Genomic DNA, 15,861 nt, shown 5'->3' on the forward strand with positions numbered 1-15,861 from the left:
CCAGTTAATAAACAAACATTAATAATGTTTAACAGACAAAATGAATAAGTGAGGCAAATCCAGTTGCAGCAGCCCCGCATAATCAGGTGTACGCAGGGGCGTTTCTGGGATTTAAGGACATTAGGGGCCAAGCCCAGACCTCTGCTGGGGTGTTGGGAGGATCCTCCTCTGGTATTTTGTCTGCAATTTTAAAGTATTTACATAAACAAGCTCTATTTTGATGTTTTTATGCACTCTGGCACTTTATTTACATTCAAAGTATGAAAAAATTCCCACTGTGAATAATTATTTTCATTGTGAATTAGAAAATGGTCAGTGGGCCACCAGGTACTCATCACAGGCTGTAAGTTGGCTATCACTGGGCTCCATATTTACCATACAGACATGAGAGTGATGTTAATTTTCTAATTTAATTCTCAGCAAAAAAAAAAAGCAAATGAGCGTGTTCCTAAAATGTCAAAGTATTTCTTTAATGGGCTGCACCTTGAGAGTTGATGTTGATAGAGCTTCTGTGAGATTTGTCTATAAATGCTTTTAACCACAACCATTTATTTTATGCCCGTAAACTGTAAAAAGATCTGTCACTGTCAAATCAGATGATGAAACACTGCTTTATATTCTTAAAAACAGTATGTCTTTTCCAGTTTTGTTGAAAAGGTTTTGAAAAAATAAAATTGGTTGCCTTAGCATATAGCGTGCAGGCAGGCTGGCAGCGGGGCGGGCAGGACGGCCCAGCTGCCAACAACCACCAGCGGATGTCTAAAATATGAAGCAGCGATGGGGGGAGCAGCACAGAGAGATCAAGTGGTCGGGCTGCAGAGAGCCTCGCTCATTCCAGAGCCCTTGTGGGTGAATCTTCTCCCAGAGATTGAGTGTTATTGGTTAGCTGCTGGAAAGGGGTGAAGTTTTGGGTCGCAGGCAACCGGAGGCGACACACACACACACACATTTAAATGGCCTCAAACAGAAATTAAAACAACATCTACACAGACACGGATTAAAACAACATACACACAGAGGCACACAAACAATCCATGTCCACGAGGCATGCACGCAAAGACTGCTAAGTCAATTTGACGCCAGTTGTCTCAAATGTAGCGCCTGCAACAGTGTATTGCTTAATGATTTTGTTTATTTCAACCACAGCATCGTTTGTGTTCAGTTGTCTTATATGGTCAGACCCAGTGTATTTGGATTAGACTGACAGTAATGGGTACATATCCCAGCAAACACAGCAGCTTGACCTTTCACCTTTTCCCCTTCGTGCAGCTCCAGCAGTAAACTTTAAGTGTTGAGGGATTTCTCCCGAGTATTTGAGGGAAGGTTGCAAACAGACATGATTTGTTACACTCATCTTCATCACTCAGTGTTCAATCACACGTTCAGTGTCCTCCAGATGTTTCTTGAAGAACACAAAACCTGATCACCCTCTCCACACTTTGATTTTCTGCCTGTTTCTCTTTCTTTTATACTTTGATCATCTGCCTTTTTTCTTCCGTTCCTCTTTACAACCCTCCCCACTTTTTAGTGCCTCCTTGTTTCCCCCCTGTTCTTCTGCTTGTGTCTTCTTGCTAGAGTGGCCTAGAGCACTGAGTGCACTGCAACTTCAGAAAACACAACCACTGAAGAAATTTCTTCACCATTTGAAGAAAAATGAATTGCTGCAAATAAATAAAATGCAAGCAAACTGAGAGATACATACATACAAGATGCAAAACATGCTGCAAATTGTATGCAGCACAGCAAAACTAAATTTGAAAGTAAACTCTTGACTTAAGCAGGCTGTCTACAGGTCATTTAAAAAGTCTTAAAATGTCTTAAGTTTTCTTAATATAAGGCCTTAAAAAGTCTTAAATTGTCTTAAATTCAGATTTGATGGGTCTTAAATATTTTTGGTCACATAATCGCGAAAATGTCTCCAGCCTGACAGACCCAGTGACTGTTTACTGTTTGGACAGACCAAAGAATTGCAATAATAAATAGCATTTATGACAGTGATGAGATTTTGTTTTTTCTCTTTAGATTAAACCCAGTAAACTTAAACTCACCCAATTGTTTTCATCTTTCCTTACTATCCATGTTGAACTGACATCAATGTGTTTACATGAGAAAAGTACTTAGGCTTGTGTGTCTCACACATGTATCTATATAATGTGTATTTCCATTGCAGGTCTGGTCTTAAGTTTCATATAAGGTGGTATTAAAAAGGTCTTAAAAAGTCTTACATTTAACTTGGCTACATCTGTAGACATTCTGCTAAAGCTGCTGTTAGTAACTTTCATCAACACAACTTTTTGTTATATTTGTTGAGACTGTCTCTACATCCACACAGGAGAACATGAGACGGATGATCTGTGAAAAAATCATGTCCCTCCTCCCAATTGTTTGCTTCTAATGGCATTTGCTAGAATCTACTGCAGCTCACAGAAAACAACCAATCAGAGCTGAAGAGTCTCTGATGCATCATGTCAATCACTTCTTGTGTACTGAGGTCAAACTGTCAAGCTAGGCATCACTGATCAAATCTAAATCAAGATTCTGTTATAACATTGCCTATTTCTCACCTTAAATGTTTTCAGAAACCTATTTCAGTGTACTGTTTAGCTGTGAAATGAGAAAGTTTGTGACCCACGCCGCCATGTTGGATACAGTTGAGCCAAGTGCCAAGCACCGCCCACCAGCTGAACTAGCTTTATTATTTTACAGCTAAACAGTACACTAAAATATGTTTCTTTCTATGTTTTATTGCCGCTGCTTAGTTTAACAGTTTGATCAACATGATTGACAGCTGCGTTAGAGACTCCTCAGCTCTGATTAGTTGTTTTCATTCAAGTGCAGTAAGGCCATTAGAAGCATCTGTCTCATCCAGTGCTGTGTAAACATAGAGATAGTTTCAGTAAATATGACAAGAGGTTATTTTTATAATTTTGTTTATCTATATTTAAGAGAAGTGGTTGAAAGCTGTGGACTGTTGTGGACTGTTGATGCAAATAATGATTATTTTCATTTTTGATTCATTTACCTTTTAATCTTGGTTAATCAATCAATAATTTTGTCTTTAAAACACCAGAAAATAATTTTAAAAAACAAGGTAATTTATTCTAATAGCTTGTTTTATTTTATTTGTATTAGTCTAAAACCAAAAAAATGCAGTTTACTAATATAAATGCAAAGAAAAACATTAAATCCTCACCTGAGGAGCAGGAACCATAAAATATTTTGTATTTTTACTTGAAAAATCTCTAAAATCTACAGATCGAATATCAAAATAGTTTATGATTCATTTTCTTTATGCTGCGTATGTGTCGACAAGCTGGTGAATGTGTTTCTCGGTTTGCTGTTGTTTTATTTATTTGCTGTGTTTTTCTTTTTTTCAAAATCCGATGTATGTGTTGTTTAAGGTGTGAAGATGTTTCCTGTGCAATGCCTTGAGATCCCTCAACCTCAACACCTATGTACCTTACAGTCTCTTTCTCTCACTCACACACACACAAACACACACACACACAGAAAAATACACAGAATTGTTTCAGTAGATAAGGGACTTTTATCCTTGTAGGTAAGACACACACACACACACACACACACACACACACACACACACACACACACCTGCTCATCTAATGAGAGCGCTATCACCTGGACTCTCCTGCCTCAATTAGCCTCTGTTCCTCTTCACTGAGGAGCACACACAGACAAACACACACACAGACACACACACTCATATTTATAGTATACACACAATACACTCCTGTCCCCGAGAGGACTTCGCCACTCTATGCTCTCCTGCACAGTGCAGCACTCAGCTCTTTAGCAGCATTAAATCAACAGGCCCAACTCACATATGGCACATCACATCACTATAAACTGCACTGGGGAAATCTATAGAATAGACACTTTAATAGAAATCTGAAGCTTGGATCTAATTTTCCATATGTATATAAAGAAAACAAAGACAAATCTTGCTGCTGTCGCACTGTCCTCAGACTCTGGTGAATCGTGTATGTATAACTATGTGAATGTGTGTTTGGTGCGCGGAGTCATGTTAGTAGTGTGAAGCAGGCAGCGGGCGTGCTATCTTCCACCGGATCTTATCTCGGTGTCCAGATACAGGCAGGAGCTCTGCTGGTTTGTGAGGGCAGTGGAGAGGGCCGCTGCTTCAAGACAGTCACAGTTTCTTATCCACAAACGCCGCGCTGCACTGCACTTCACCGCGCTGCCTGTTGGCCTATTTCTCTGTCTGGCTATCGCTCTGTCTGTCTAAAGTTGGGAGGACAGTTGAGCGAAATGATTACATTATGCATAAAACATGCAGCGATGTCTAATCTTTCATTTCCCCTCCTCTGTCTTCTCCCCTCCATTCCTCTATTCTCTCTTCCTCTCAGATCCGATGGGAGAAGAACATCACACTTGGGGAACCTCCTGGATTTTTACACTCATGGTGGTGGTACGTATACGTTTATCCTCTTGCTTCTTCTGTCTCTTGACCACACACACACACACACACACACACACACGTTATTTCAACAGCTCACATTCATACTGTGGAAGTACTCTTGATGGTCTGAAAGAATTTGCAGGGGTGGAGAGGGACAGTAATTGCAGGGAATGCTAAGTGCATCATCTCACACATGTTTAAGTGCTGTTATCTTTGCGTCCCTGTGATTGACAAGTGAGCTAACTTGCACGCTCTGTTATTTAAGCGGAACTGTTGTGTGTTCTTTTTTTTTCAAAATCTCACATCCAAGTATGCACTATTCAATCAAAGTCAAAATCAGAGACAGATTGCCTTTAGGTCCACGTCTGACACTGTGAACGCCCCCTCAGACAAAATGGAGACAACGGCTGCCTCCTTCATCCCCCAAGTTTTGCATGCACAGTTCCCATGATGCTTTGGGATGTAAACAGGAAGTAGAATGCTGCCATGGATTCATTGAGCTGTGGGTTATAATTTAAGCCACTGTGTTTTAGTCTATGCAACACTGGTAAATTGTATCTGCTCTACCTATTTGTTAACAGTAACAACTGCACTTCAACATTGTCAGCCTCCATGCAGCAAGGCCAAAGTCAGTGTCATTTGTGGAGAGTGATGAGCTGCGTTCAAACATACTTCTCTTGGGTCGCTGTTTCTCAGAAGACACAAACTAATCAGTCGAGCATGGTGTGGTCACTTGGTCAGTTAAAAAAGCCGACAGCTGATCAGTTTAATCCCCTAGTGGCAAGGTGGTACAGTGGTTTGCACTGACACTGTTCAGCTGGAGAGTTCTGTTATTTTTACTCACTTATTATAAGTAATCAGTTGTGTAATGTATTAAAAATGTGAGGCAGTCTTTAGCTAATAAGTTGTATTGTGTCGTAGCTGTTAAATTTAGGTTCTCTTAACTCAACCGGTCTGTATTTTTTAAACATTTTGGCAAATTGGCACCTTTGAAAGTACACTGAATTAGCTTTTAGTGGTTCCTGACTGCAGTGTGCTAATGGGTGAACAGACAGCTATCACTGGATTACTTTGATACTGGAGAGATTGAAGACTTGTTGATTCTCAGGCAGGTTCTGGAGTTAAAAGGCATCCTTTCTATGATTTATAAGGAAATGTATGACTGTCTGTTTGTAATTGACATCAGAGACAATTATATATTCGGAAAGTGTAAGTTGCACTGAATCTACAGATATGTGTATATATGTGTGTCATGTAGTCAGATGTGACTGAGTTATGACTCTTAAATGGACATCCAGTTTTGAGGGGTCTTAAAGTAACATATGCTGGCTGTACGCCAACTTATCAAGCGATTTCACAGTCTCTGACAAATTTCCCAAATTGAAATAAAATCATTAGGGTTTTACCTTAGTTGGCGCGCACTCCCATGATCCCGATCATTTGATTTAACACACGTTTTGTGACAGGGAGGGGGGTTGTAAAACTGAGAAGAGTCTGTGTGTTTCAGTGTTTGGGGTGGACGTGTGGAATTGGCTGCATGATGAGCTGAAACAAAGCACAAATATAAATCAGTTTTAAAAACTATACAAAAAAGATATTTTGGGCAGATGTATAGACGAGGAAAGATTGTGTTAAGGGTGCATATTTATTTGTAACATTTGGTGGTTCTTGGACTGTGAATAAACTGAATTTATAAATTATTTAATTGGGTGGTAAATAGACTGGGGATAGTTGTATATTAGTTGTAAATAAATTTGGGAATTTGTTGAAATAATATATGAGTTAAAAGGAAATGTAAGAAAGGGGTAGGGACAGATGAGTTTTACTTCTACCTACTCCTTTTCGGACACTGTTATCTTTGTCTTGTTTGTTTTTTAGTATGTCTCGTCTTGACATTCTGACAAAATCAATCATGTTTAATATTATTGAAAGTTTTTAGTCCTGGCTCATGCAAATACCAAAGTTCAAGGATGTGACCATTGTCAAAAACCAATAGCTGCGCTCTGGGAAGCAGCAAATTGGGTAGACAGTTAACATGGAGGGGACTCTGAGGAGGTGCACATGAACAAGTCTCGGTTCTTTCAGACTGTGGAAAAGGAGGAGGAAATGGTGGAGTTGTGTAGTGTGGAGTCCTCGTTTAATTTGGCTTGTATCTAATGCACCAACCCCCACTTATTTTAGTGAGAAATCTTAATTATTGAATTGGTTTTGCCTCTTTTTCCCACTAAAATAACACAGCTAACCAACAAAGGCTGGTAGCGAGTTGAGGTAGATGTTGTACGCAAATACAGTTTATCTTTTTCGATTACATTGATACTTAATCAACAAGGATACTGTCGACATATAACGCCTTTTATCTTGTGTTTCAAGAGTTATTTGTTTTTGCAGACACATAAAGAATTGTTAATATATCATATTTCTGAAAGGGAGTTTGGTGTAATATTTTCCACCAGGAGCAGGATGGGAAATTATCTCAAAAGGAATCTATGGTTTTGCAAATAGTGACCCTGTAAGATCCCCAGTCTTTGCATAATTTTATAGTGTGTAACCAAAAACTTAGATTGTGTTTGAATGTTAGAGGGTTTCAGAATTTAGTTGCAAAGACTTTTTAAAGTCTTTTTGTATATGGTAGGCATTAAATGCCTCCATGAGCTGCGTGTCACAACTGCAGATTATGATGATACTATGATTACTAACTTCCCTTTTTTTTTTTTTTTTTAGAATAACCTCTCCCTTTCACCTCATGCAGTATCTTTGCCACATGTCTGTCCTGTAACGCCTCCCCTCAGTTTGAAAACCTCAATTCCATCGTCAAGATCTTGAGACCTTTTAAACCCAATGCTCCATTTAGCAGAACGAGGCTCTGACGTGGGCTGTTCCTCTTTTCTTTCTGCGTCTTTAAACAAATCTGTCAGATCTCTTAATGCTAGATAAATAGAGGACAGTGTTTTCTATCTGGCTGGAAGAACAGGGTCAGTGGGCTCAGGGCCTGACACGTACACTGTTTCTTTTTTTCTTCCATGTCTGAATTACAAGGAGTGGGAACACCCAAATGTAGGATTCCCCCCTTTCCTGTTGTCAGGCCAAGAGCTAGAAAATCCAACCTTAAAGGCAAAGAGGGGAGCAGACAGGCAGCGAGGAGGAAGCCGGGCAGCTGGAAAGGATGCAGACAAAGAATCAAGCAGGCAAACAGGCAGGGAGGTTGAGAGGCTGAATCCTCGGCAAGGCAGCACGAGAGGCAAAGAGAGCCAGGATAAGAGGTTTGACAGGGCCCGCTTTGTTTGTCATTCATGCTATCCTGCTCATCCCCAAAGCCCCCCGGCCGGCCCTGTGTAATAAACCCGGACATGCGGCTTCATTCATTCATCCTCTCTGGCCCCAGTGTGTGTTGTAATTGTGCAGCCTGTTGACACGGTTCATAATGGTCCTTAAAGAGCCTGGCTTCTCTCAACCTGACAGCTCTCAATTGGACAGCTACCAGTAATACTGACAGAGTGACATACACAAACATACAGCGCAGCGTAAGTTTGCTCTCGCCTCTGCCTGAACCAATAAGAGGGCTCAAGGAGACTGGCCCAGTGTGTGTGTGTGTGTGTGTGTGTGTGTGTGTGTGTGGGAGACAGAGAGGGAAGCTGAGTGCTCGTGGTGTGTGTTCTGACTGTATTGATATATTTCAGCAGAGTGTGGGAGATGACCTAGTGTGTGTGTGTGTGTGTGTGTGTGTGTGTGTGTGTGTGTGTGTGTGTGCCAGAGAGCAGTTGGAGAGTAGGCTGATGATTAGCCAGGCTGAGCGGGGCAGGGCTCCGGTGTAGTATGACCTAGCTGAGGGGCGTCTGTCTGGGCCACGCAGCACGTGGACAGGAAGACTCGCCAGGGTTGGGGTCCGGGGGTCGGCTGCTCAGGGAGGAGGGGGGGGGCGGAGTCCCCTGTCCACCCCTACGCCACCCAGCAAACCCCCCACCAACCTCCAGCCTCCCCCAAAACAAAAGCTCCAGATGGTAGGAAAGCCACCAACCTCCCTCATCCCTCACCCTTCGCTCCCCCTCCCTCAACCTTTGTCTGGAGGTCTGTCCCTTTGTTTGCGGAAGAGAGACCCCCGAACGGATTAACTCTTTGCATTCCAGCCTCTTTTGTGTTAAACAGCCAAATCTAAGACCCCGACCCTGCCGCCACTCCGGCCCCGCCCCCGTCATCCCCTCCTCAGCACCTCGCTGGGGTTTTCTTCCCTCCTGTCTGTGCCTCTGTGGCTGTTTCCTGTAGGATGGCGTTGGTGGGGAGTTTCAGAATGAGACCAGGGCTGTAAGAGGGGGAGGAGGGGGATGTTGGGGGAGGAAGAGGGAGCCTGGCGGTGGGGGTCACTCATCCACATCTGTTGTTATGGGTGGAAGGATAAAGAAAAGGCTCAGCGAGGGCTGCAGGTGTTGATTGTGTCATTAGCTCCCTCTCTATTGGCTGCTGCTAGTTGTCTCCTCCTTATCCCAAAATCGATTGCTTTAACCAGTTTTCACTGGATGGCCACTGAATCCTCTATACCCCCCCACCCCCCGCCTACACACACACCCCTCACACCAACACACAAAACATACACACACATAAAAACCTTAGCACAACAACAGTATGTAGAGGGATCCTCTGTGTGATTGCCTCTAGCTGAAATACTTGTTTGTGTGGGGCAGAGAAAACAGTGAGAGTACAGCCGTCCTCTGCTCCTAAATGTCTGGACCGCTCTTTATAAACACAGGTTTCAGACAGTTCTGTCCACCTCTCTCCTTCCCCTCTACTATCCACTCCTTAATGTATCCTCCTCTCCTCACGGCGTGTCGTTCAGAACGTAAATCGGAGCAGTTGAGTTTGAAAAACCGCCAGCCTCCTAGTTGTAGATGGACCATCACTGGCTGTTACATCTAAATAAAATCCAATTGTAACACTAATACAGTCAATTCAGCTAATTTAAAAGGAGCTGTACACAATTTGTTTGTATCTGGATTCACTTGTTAACAAACAGTTACAATCGTACAACACAACAAAAGACTAAATTAGGCCAGTGTGCCTACACGACCATGAAGGTGACCACCAAGGAATAATGTACAAACAGTCTTAAGTCAGAGTAACAGGAGGCTTTCTTTGTTCCTCCCGTTCATCTGACGTTGCAACAAATTTAATCCAATTCAAAGAATCAGAGACACTCTGAAAGCGCAGACTGGTGGAACCTACTGGTGCACTTCTTGGGTATCCTGAATTATGAAAGTGTATCAGTGTTATCTCAACTTTGCAATTTCAAAAGCACTTTAGAAGAATTAAAAGAATACTTCATGCCACCAAATTACCATTTGTTTATCAATTACTCATCTTGTGTTACAGTTTTTCAGAGAAAACAGAGAAAATTCCCGATAAATTGAAGTCTTAGAGTTCTAGTTTTACAACAGCAAAACTTTATTAAAATATCCTTTTACAAACTTGCACACAACTTGTGCAGAATAATCCAAGTCTCATTTATCCAGTCGTATGCTCAGACCTTCCCAAACAGACAGCCCTTTCCTGCAGGGAAGTGAACTAAAAATTTAACTTAACGATAATCTCTTCAAAGACTACATGGACAAATAAATAATAGTTTTACCTTGCCGAACATGGGAGCTGCTGGTCTACCACCTTGAATCATATGGACTGGATAAATGACACTTGGATTAAACTGTGCAAGTTGTGTGAGAGTTTGTAAATGGATGTTCTGATATATTTATATATGGCGCCCCTTGACTTCAGTTCATCAAGAATTTTCTCCATTTTTGGATTCTGTGCTCCCCAGAGGCATGCCAGAAAAAGTTTACTTCAAAAATTCAACTTGACATAGGGTTGAAAATTGATGAACACATTGTCACTTGGCCTGGGGTGAAGTAATCCTTTAAGGTTTGGTCACATCACCTTTATTAACAGCAGAATTTCAAACCAAAAATCAGTTGATTTTAATATATTGGTTGCATGAGTGGATTTAAAGTAAATCTGCGCAGAGCTTGGACAAACTAATTAGCGTTGTTGACCAACTGCAATTGCCTTGTCAGCACTGCAGTTGACAGCAACTTGGAGAGTACAAAATAGAAGAAGCTATAATATAACCTCACTGTGTTATTTTATAGGAACTTCACTCCACAAAAGAAATGCAGCGTGGTTTGCAGTCAGACATGTGTATATGGTTCAGGAATACTGGTTACCAACCAAGAGTGCATCTGTGTGATTGAGCACTTTGTCTTTGGCTGTCAAGAAGGTCTCCACCGTGTACCTGAACGCAGGATTATCCTCCATCTGTATGTGTAACAACACACATACAACTTTATTTTATAGTTGGCTCCTCTTAAGCCGTCAGTCTGTATTTATTAGCAACAGTCCAAAGGGAGCGTTCCTGATTTACATGGCACAGTGATGTTGTTGTTTCCTTCTGCTTGTTGAATGCATTGCTGCCACCAGGAGAATAGCTGGTACTTGAGTCAAGGTAATAAAGACAACTGGAAGGGTTGTGTTTCCCCGCCTCCACTCTGTGATTGCAGCATTTTGCCCCATTAAGAAGAAGCCTGCTCTGATAAGAGGAGGAGACGTTGTGGTTGACTCTCTGTAACTTTGTTTGTTTGTTTGTTTGGACTCTGCTTCTTTCACTCTGCCTCCTTATCTCCATCTGTCTCCATCTCTGTCTTAATTTCTATGTATATTTCCGTCTCTCCTGACTCAGTGACTGACACATAGGATTATCATGTAGACCTGCCACCAGCAGCCTGTGTGTGTCTTTGTTTACACTCCCTATTATAATGGAAAAGCACACTGTAACCACTGGCTTTGTCAGACCACAGTTAATTGCAAATAATTATCGTGATGGCATTTAATTTTAGTAATTGTCTTCTTCTGGACGGCTGGTCGCTAATCCCTTCCTCCTCTGTTCTGGATACAAAGTGTGTTTGTGTGTGTATGTGTGTGTGTGCTGACAGTGCCAGCTCACATTTTTTTTAGCTTTGTTTCTCATTTGAATGAATAAAAAAAAGAGTTTGCATGACCCCGAGCTGCAATTTAAATCGCCCCTGTGACTCTTCAAAGTGAGAGTGGTTTAAGTTTGCCTCTATACGGAGTTGTGTGGCTCAAATACCATCAGTTACTACCCTATAATACCATAAAGAGCTTCCCATGAGATGATTAGATTGAAATGATTAGATAATTGGATAGAAAATTTACTATTACAAGGGTGTGCAGAGTACAAGATTTCTTGCAGATTGCTGGTGCTAATTAACTGCGAATGTTGACTTCCCAGATAATTTCTAAAGATTAGTGTCTCTGAAAGGGAAGCGACAACAACTATGACACAGGCTTTTTCCCTGAAATGTGGGTGGGATTGTCAAATCACAGCTAACAATGGTCTCACCCAGACTTTGCTTGGATTCGGTCCCAGTGATACATGAGATGGTACAGTAGATGGGAAGGGATTTTTTCCCCTGATTGCACCCTGAAAATTTGCCTTTCATTAGTACAGTATGAGAGTATTCTGTTCACAGATCTCACACCTATACATACTTAAAGGAACAGTGTGTATGAGTTAAGGGGATTTAGCGGCATCTAGTGGTGAGGATTGCAGATTGCAACCAGCTAAAATTTCTACCGGATAGAATTCCTTCAGTGTTTATTGTTTGAGAGGTTTTTACTGAATTATCCACAGATGTCTCCTCCTCTTCATAACAAACGGACCAGGTGATTGAAACCGGTAATAACAATGAGTCATGCAGTTTCACGTTGTGTTTCTGGGGCACCTGGTGGCATAGTGCAGTGGTTCCCAACTGGTCCAGCTCCAGGGTCCCTTAGTCATCAGTTCAAGGTCCACACAGTTTAATACATTCAGCATCACACTTGAGTTTGGCCATGTCATCGAGCTAGTTCGCCGTCTCTGTTAAGTCACTGTCTGTTAGTCACTTACTCCACAGTAGGAAACAGCACTTTAAAATAAAAGCTCTGTGCCAGAAATTCACTGTACTTAAAAATAAAGTCTGTTATTTACGAACTTGACACGTTTCAGAGTCACTTGCGGTCCATTCAGAATGGACCAACGATCCACTTTTGGACCATGACTCACCAGTTGGGAACCGCTGGCTTAGTAAATAGGGCAGGCATCCCATATACAAAGGCAATGTCTCTGCCGCAGTGGTTGCAGGTTTGATTCTAGCCTGCGGCCCTTTGCTGCATGTCATTCCCTCTCTCCCTCCCTCTTTCACACTTAGACTGTCCAGTTTAATAAAAGCAAAAATCCCCCCCCAAAAATCAGTGTTTCTGTGACACAGTTTGGCTTGTCATATATGTGCCCTTAGCCCAGCACCTGCTAATGTGTGCTCACCGTTTTTCATTGATAACCCAACATCCAGATGTTGAAGAAGTTTCTACAGTGAGCCGAAGTATCCACAGAGGTCTTCTCCTCTTCAAAACAACTGGACCCGGGATCTCATTTATTAAACAATGTGTAGGATCCATACGAAAAGTGTGCATATGGACAAAAACCCAACAATGGTTGTACCAAAAAATGTTCCACTATTTCTACAATTGGACTTCCAGCTCACCATCTACGTCGCCTATTTCTTGTCTCAAAAATGTTTGTAAGCATGGGTCAAAGTTCCTCCCATCAAGTTTGTTTTTTTAAACTGGTAAAAACACTTGGTAAAGCGGTTTCACTTTTTTAAAAATCTGTTTTTTCACCACTCTTGTCGCGGAGGGGCCGCTAACTAAGGTGGTCGATGTGAAAGCGCAGATGGCTCTATCTAGAGCTAGTGTCTGGTTTGTCCATTTTGGGCTACTGTAGAAACATGGCAGTGCAACATGGCAGACTCTGTGGATGAGGACCCACTCCCTATGTAGATAAAAACTGCTCATTCTAACGTAATGAAATCACAATCATTCTTATTTTAAGGTCATTATACACTAAAGAACATGCAAACTCCACAAAGAAGGTACCCATGTGTGGGTTTTCTCCAGGTACTCCAGCTTCCTCCCACAGTCCAAAGACATGCAGGTTAATTGGTGACTCTAAATTGTCCGTAGGTGTGAATGTGAGCGTGAATTGTTTGTCTGTCTCTATGTGTCAGCCCTGTGATATTCTGGTGACCTGTCCAGGGTGTATCCCACCTCTCACCCAATGTCAGCTGGGATAGGCTCCAACCACCCTGCAACCCCCAACAGGATAAGCGGTCATGGAAAATGAATGAATGAATTGATTAATATACACCAAAGAAAACATACGTATTATATCATATTCCATTTTTGCCGATATATCTTCCTAAATCCTACACACTGGACCTTTAATGGCTCTGTTGTAGCCATGCAGAGGAATTTATCCTGTGTCAACCACCTAGAATAATATCAGAATAATGAAAGCCTTGGTTTCTGTGTTTAGTCTCATCCACCAGCGATCCTGCTTCAGATTATGCAGAGACACAGAGAATGAGATTTCCCAGACAGAAGCAGGTCAGCTGTTCAAATCGCAATATATTTCAGACTTCACAGGCCATGAGATGCTAGATCACCTTTCCCCCCTGCCGCTGTACCTGGTTGTGTCTTTTCGGGTAACAAACTGTAACCCGCGTTCCATTTCATTTCCCTGAGAGCTGATTGGATTTGTGATGGTCGAGCCTTTTCCACCACGGCTCGTGGGGGACGGAGCAGCAATCTCTTTAACACCAGCCGATAGATATGATAATGTACACTGGCTTTATTGTCGAGTGACAGAAGGGCAGCGCGACACGCACACGCCATATGTGTTTGCCACCGTCCTTGCAGAGTCCCTCTCTGTTCCTTCAGTGCCCTCCTTGTCTAGAGGGGACCCCAGCGCTCGCTGAACGCCTCAGGGCACCGACTCTGTCTTTTAATCTTTAAATACTTTACTAACACATTTCTATTGTAGTTCATACGCTTTGAGTGGTTGGTGTCGTGCGCTGAAGGGTTGAAATGTGTCAGTCTTTTTATTTTTAGGACACCTACAGTTGCTCTCTTCTTTTTTTTGATGCCCTCAAATAAAATTCAGAAGGAGATAAGGAAACATGTAGATCAGTGATAAACCATATTCAGCAGATAAAACTCTAAAGCATGAAAATCGAACATCTTGTTCAGTAATGAAAATGACCAACATGTGTCGGGGTGCTCGCGAGCCATTCTCTGACAGTTATGGGCAATCAGCTAATATTTTCTGCTCCATTTCGCAGTCTGTCATATCATGTGTCACGGCTGTCCCTAACATCAGCACAAAGAATGCATGTAACAGTTTATTTGCACCTTTTAAATGACAGTAAGAATGAGTTCAGCACTTCCTTTTTTCATTTTTTATACGCTGTCCATGAAATCAATATCTTGAAGAAGGAGAAGTCCTTAATGTGGACCAGCTTAGCGGGTACTTAATTTCAGTGCAGTAATTAAGGGCCCATTTGGAGTGGGACCTGGTGGCCTCTGCTGCCCTGGAGGAGTGGGATTGGTCTAATTAACTAATATGAGTACGGCTGATTGGGCAGTAAGTAACATAATCACAGCTGATTGGTCAATAACTTGCAGGTCGCCACAGCTGAGAGGAACATTGGGTGACCTGTCCTTCCCAGATAAAAGCTCTCTAGAGCTGAGCTGCAGGTGTGGAGGCTGCAGTGTGCCTGACTGTAGAGGGTTCCTGTTTATACATGGCTTTAATATGACTTGGTGTCTAATCTCTGGATCTATAGTGCTGAGTACTGAAGACTGTCAAGGAAAGCTGAAAGACTGATCAATAAGATGACGGACAGCAACTCAAAGTAATTTTTTAAAGGGACAGTTCATGCTAAAATAAAAAATGCATAGTGTTCCTCTTACTTGTTGTGCTACGTATTAATCTACATTGTTTTGGTGTGGGTTGCTGAGTGTTTGAGATATCGGCTGTAGAGATGTCTGCCTTCTCCTGAGTATAATGGAACTAGGTGGCACTCGGCTTGTGGTGCTCAAAGAACCAAAAAAGCATTTTATAAACTCAGCAGCAATGTTTCTTTCCAAAAATCATGGATACTCAGGATAATCCACAGACCTTGCTGTAAGCAGTTTCATGTAGGAACTATTTTCTTTGGACTTAACCTGCCAACACTATCATCATGCATCTGCTGCTAGCTCACCTAGCACCAATAAACTAGCTAGCATTAAAGCTTAGCTGAAGTGGACACAATGAATGTTTACACCTTGTGCTGTCAAGAGCATGAGTTCTTCTGCACGGTGATATAGTTTAGGTGTGTAGTTCGGTAGAGTGAATATAGTTCCTACATGAAACTGCTAGGGTGATAGTGGATTATCCTAAATAACCTGGTTGTAGAGTCTTTCAATAAAAAATGTTACATTTAAGGCCTCTGAGGGGCAAACAGGGAGAACTTTTCGGATGTGAGTTCTGGAGCTTACCTAAATGC

General features: G+C 42.0%; 2 protein-coding genes across 3 annotated transcripts in view; one reads left to right on the forward strand and one right to left on the reverse strand.

Moving 5' to 3' along the window:
• Positions 1 to 15,861, reverse strand: part of zgc:92140 (uncharacterized protein LOC447854 homolog) — a 670,238-nt gene that overhangs the window by 317,845 nt on the left and 336,532 nt on the right. The window lies entirely within an intron of this gene.
• Positions 1 to 15,861, forward strand: part of ssbp4 (single stranded DNA binding protein 4) — a 121,715-nt gene that overhangs the window by 17,029 nt on the left and 88,825 nt on the right. For both annotated transcript variants that reach the window (XM_049587241.1, XM_049587240.1), the window contains exon 3: positions 4,386 to 4,447. In XM_049587241.1, coding sequence (XP_049443198.1) covers positions 4,386 to 4,447 — 62 coding nt within the window. The remainder of the gene's footprint in view (positions 1 to 4,385; positions 4,448 to 15,861) is intronic.

Source organism: Epinephelus fuscoguttatus, linkage group LG10, assembly GCF_011397635.1.
Source record: "Epinephelus fuscoguttatus linkage group LG10, E.fuscoguttatus.final_Chr_v1".
Classification (NCBI taxonomy): domain Eukaryota; kingdom Metazoa; phylum Chordata; class Actinopteri; order Perciformes; family Serranidae; genus Epinephelus; species Epinephelus fuscoguttatus.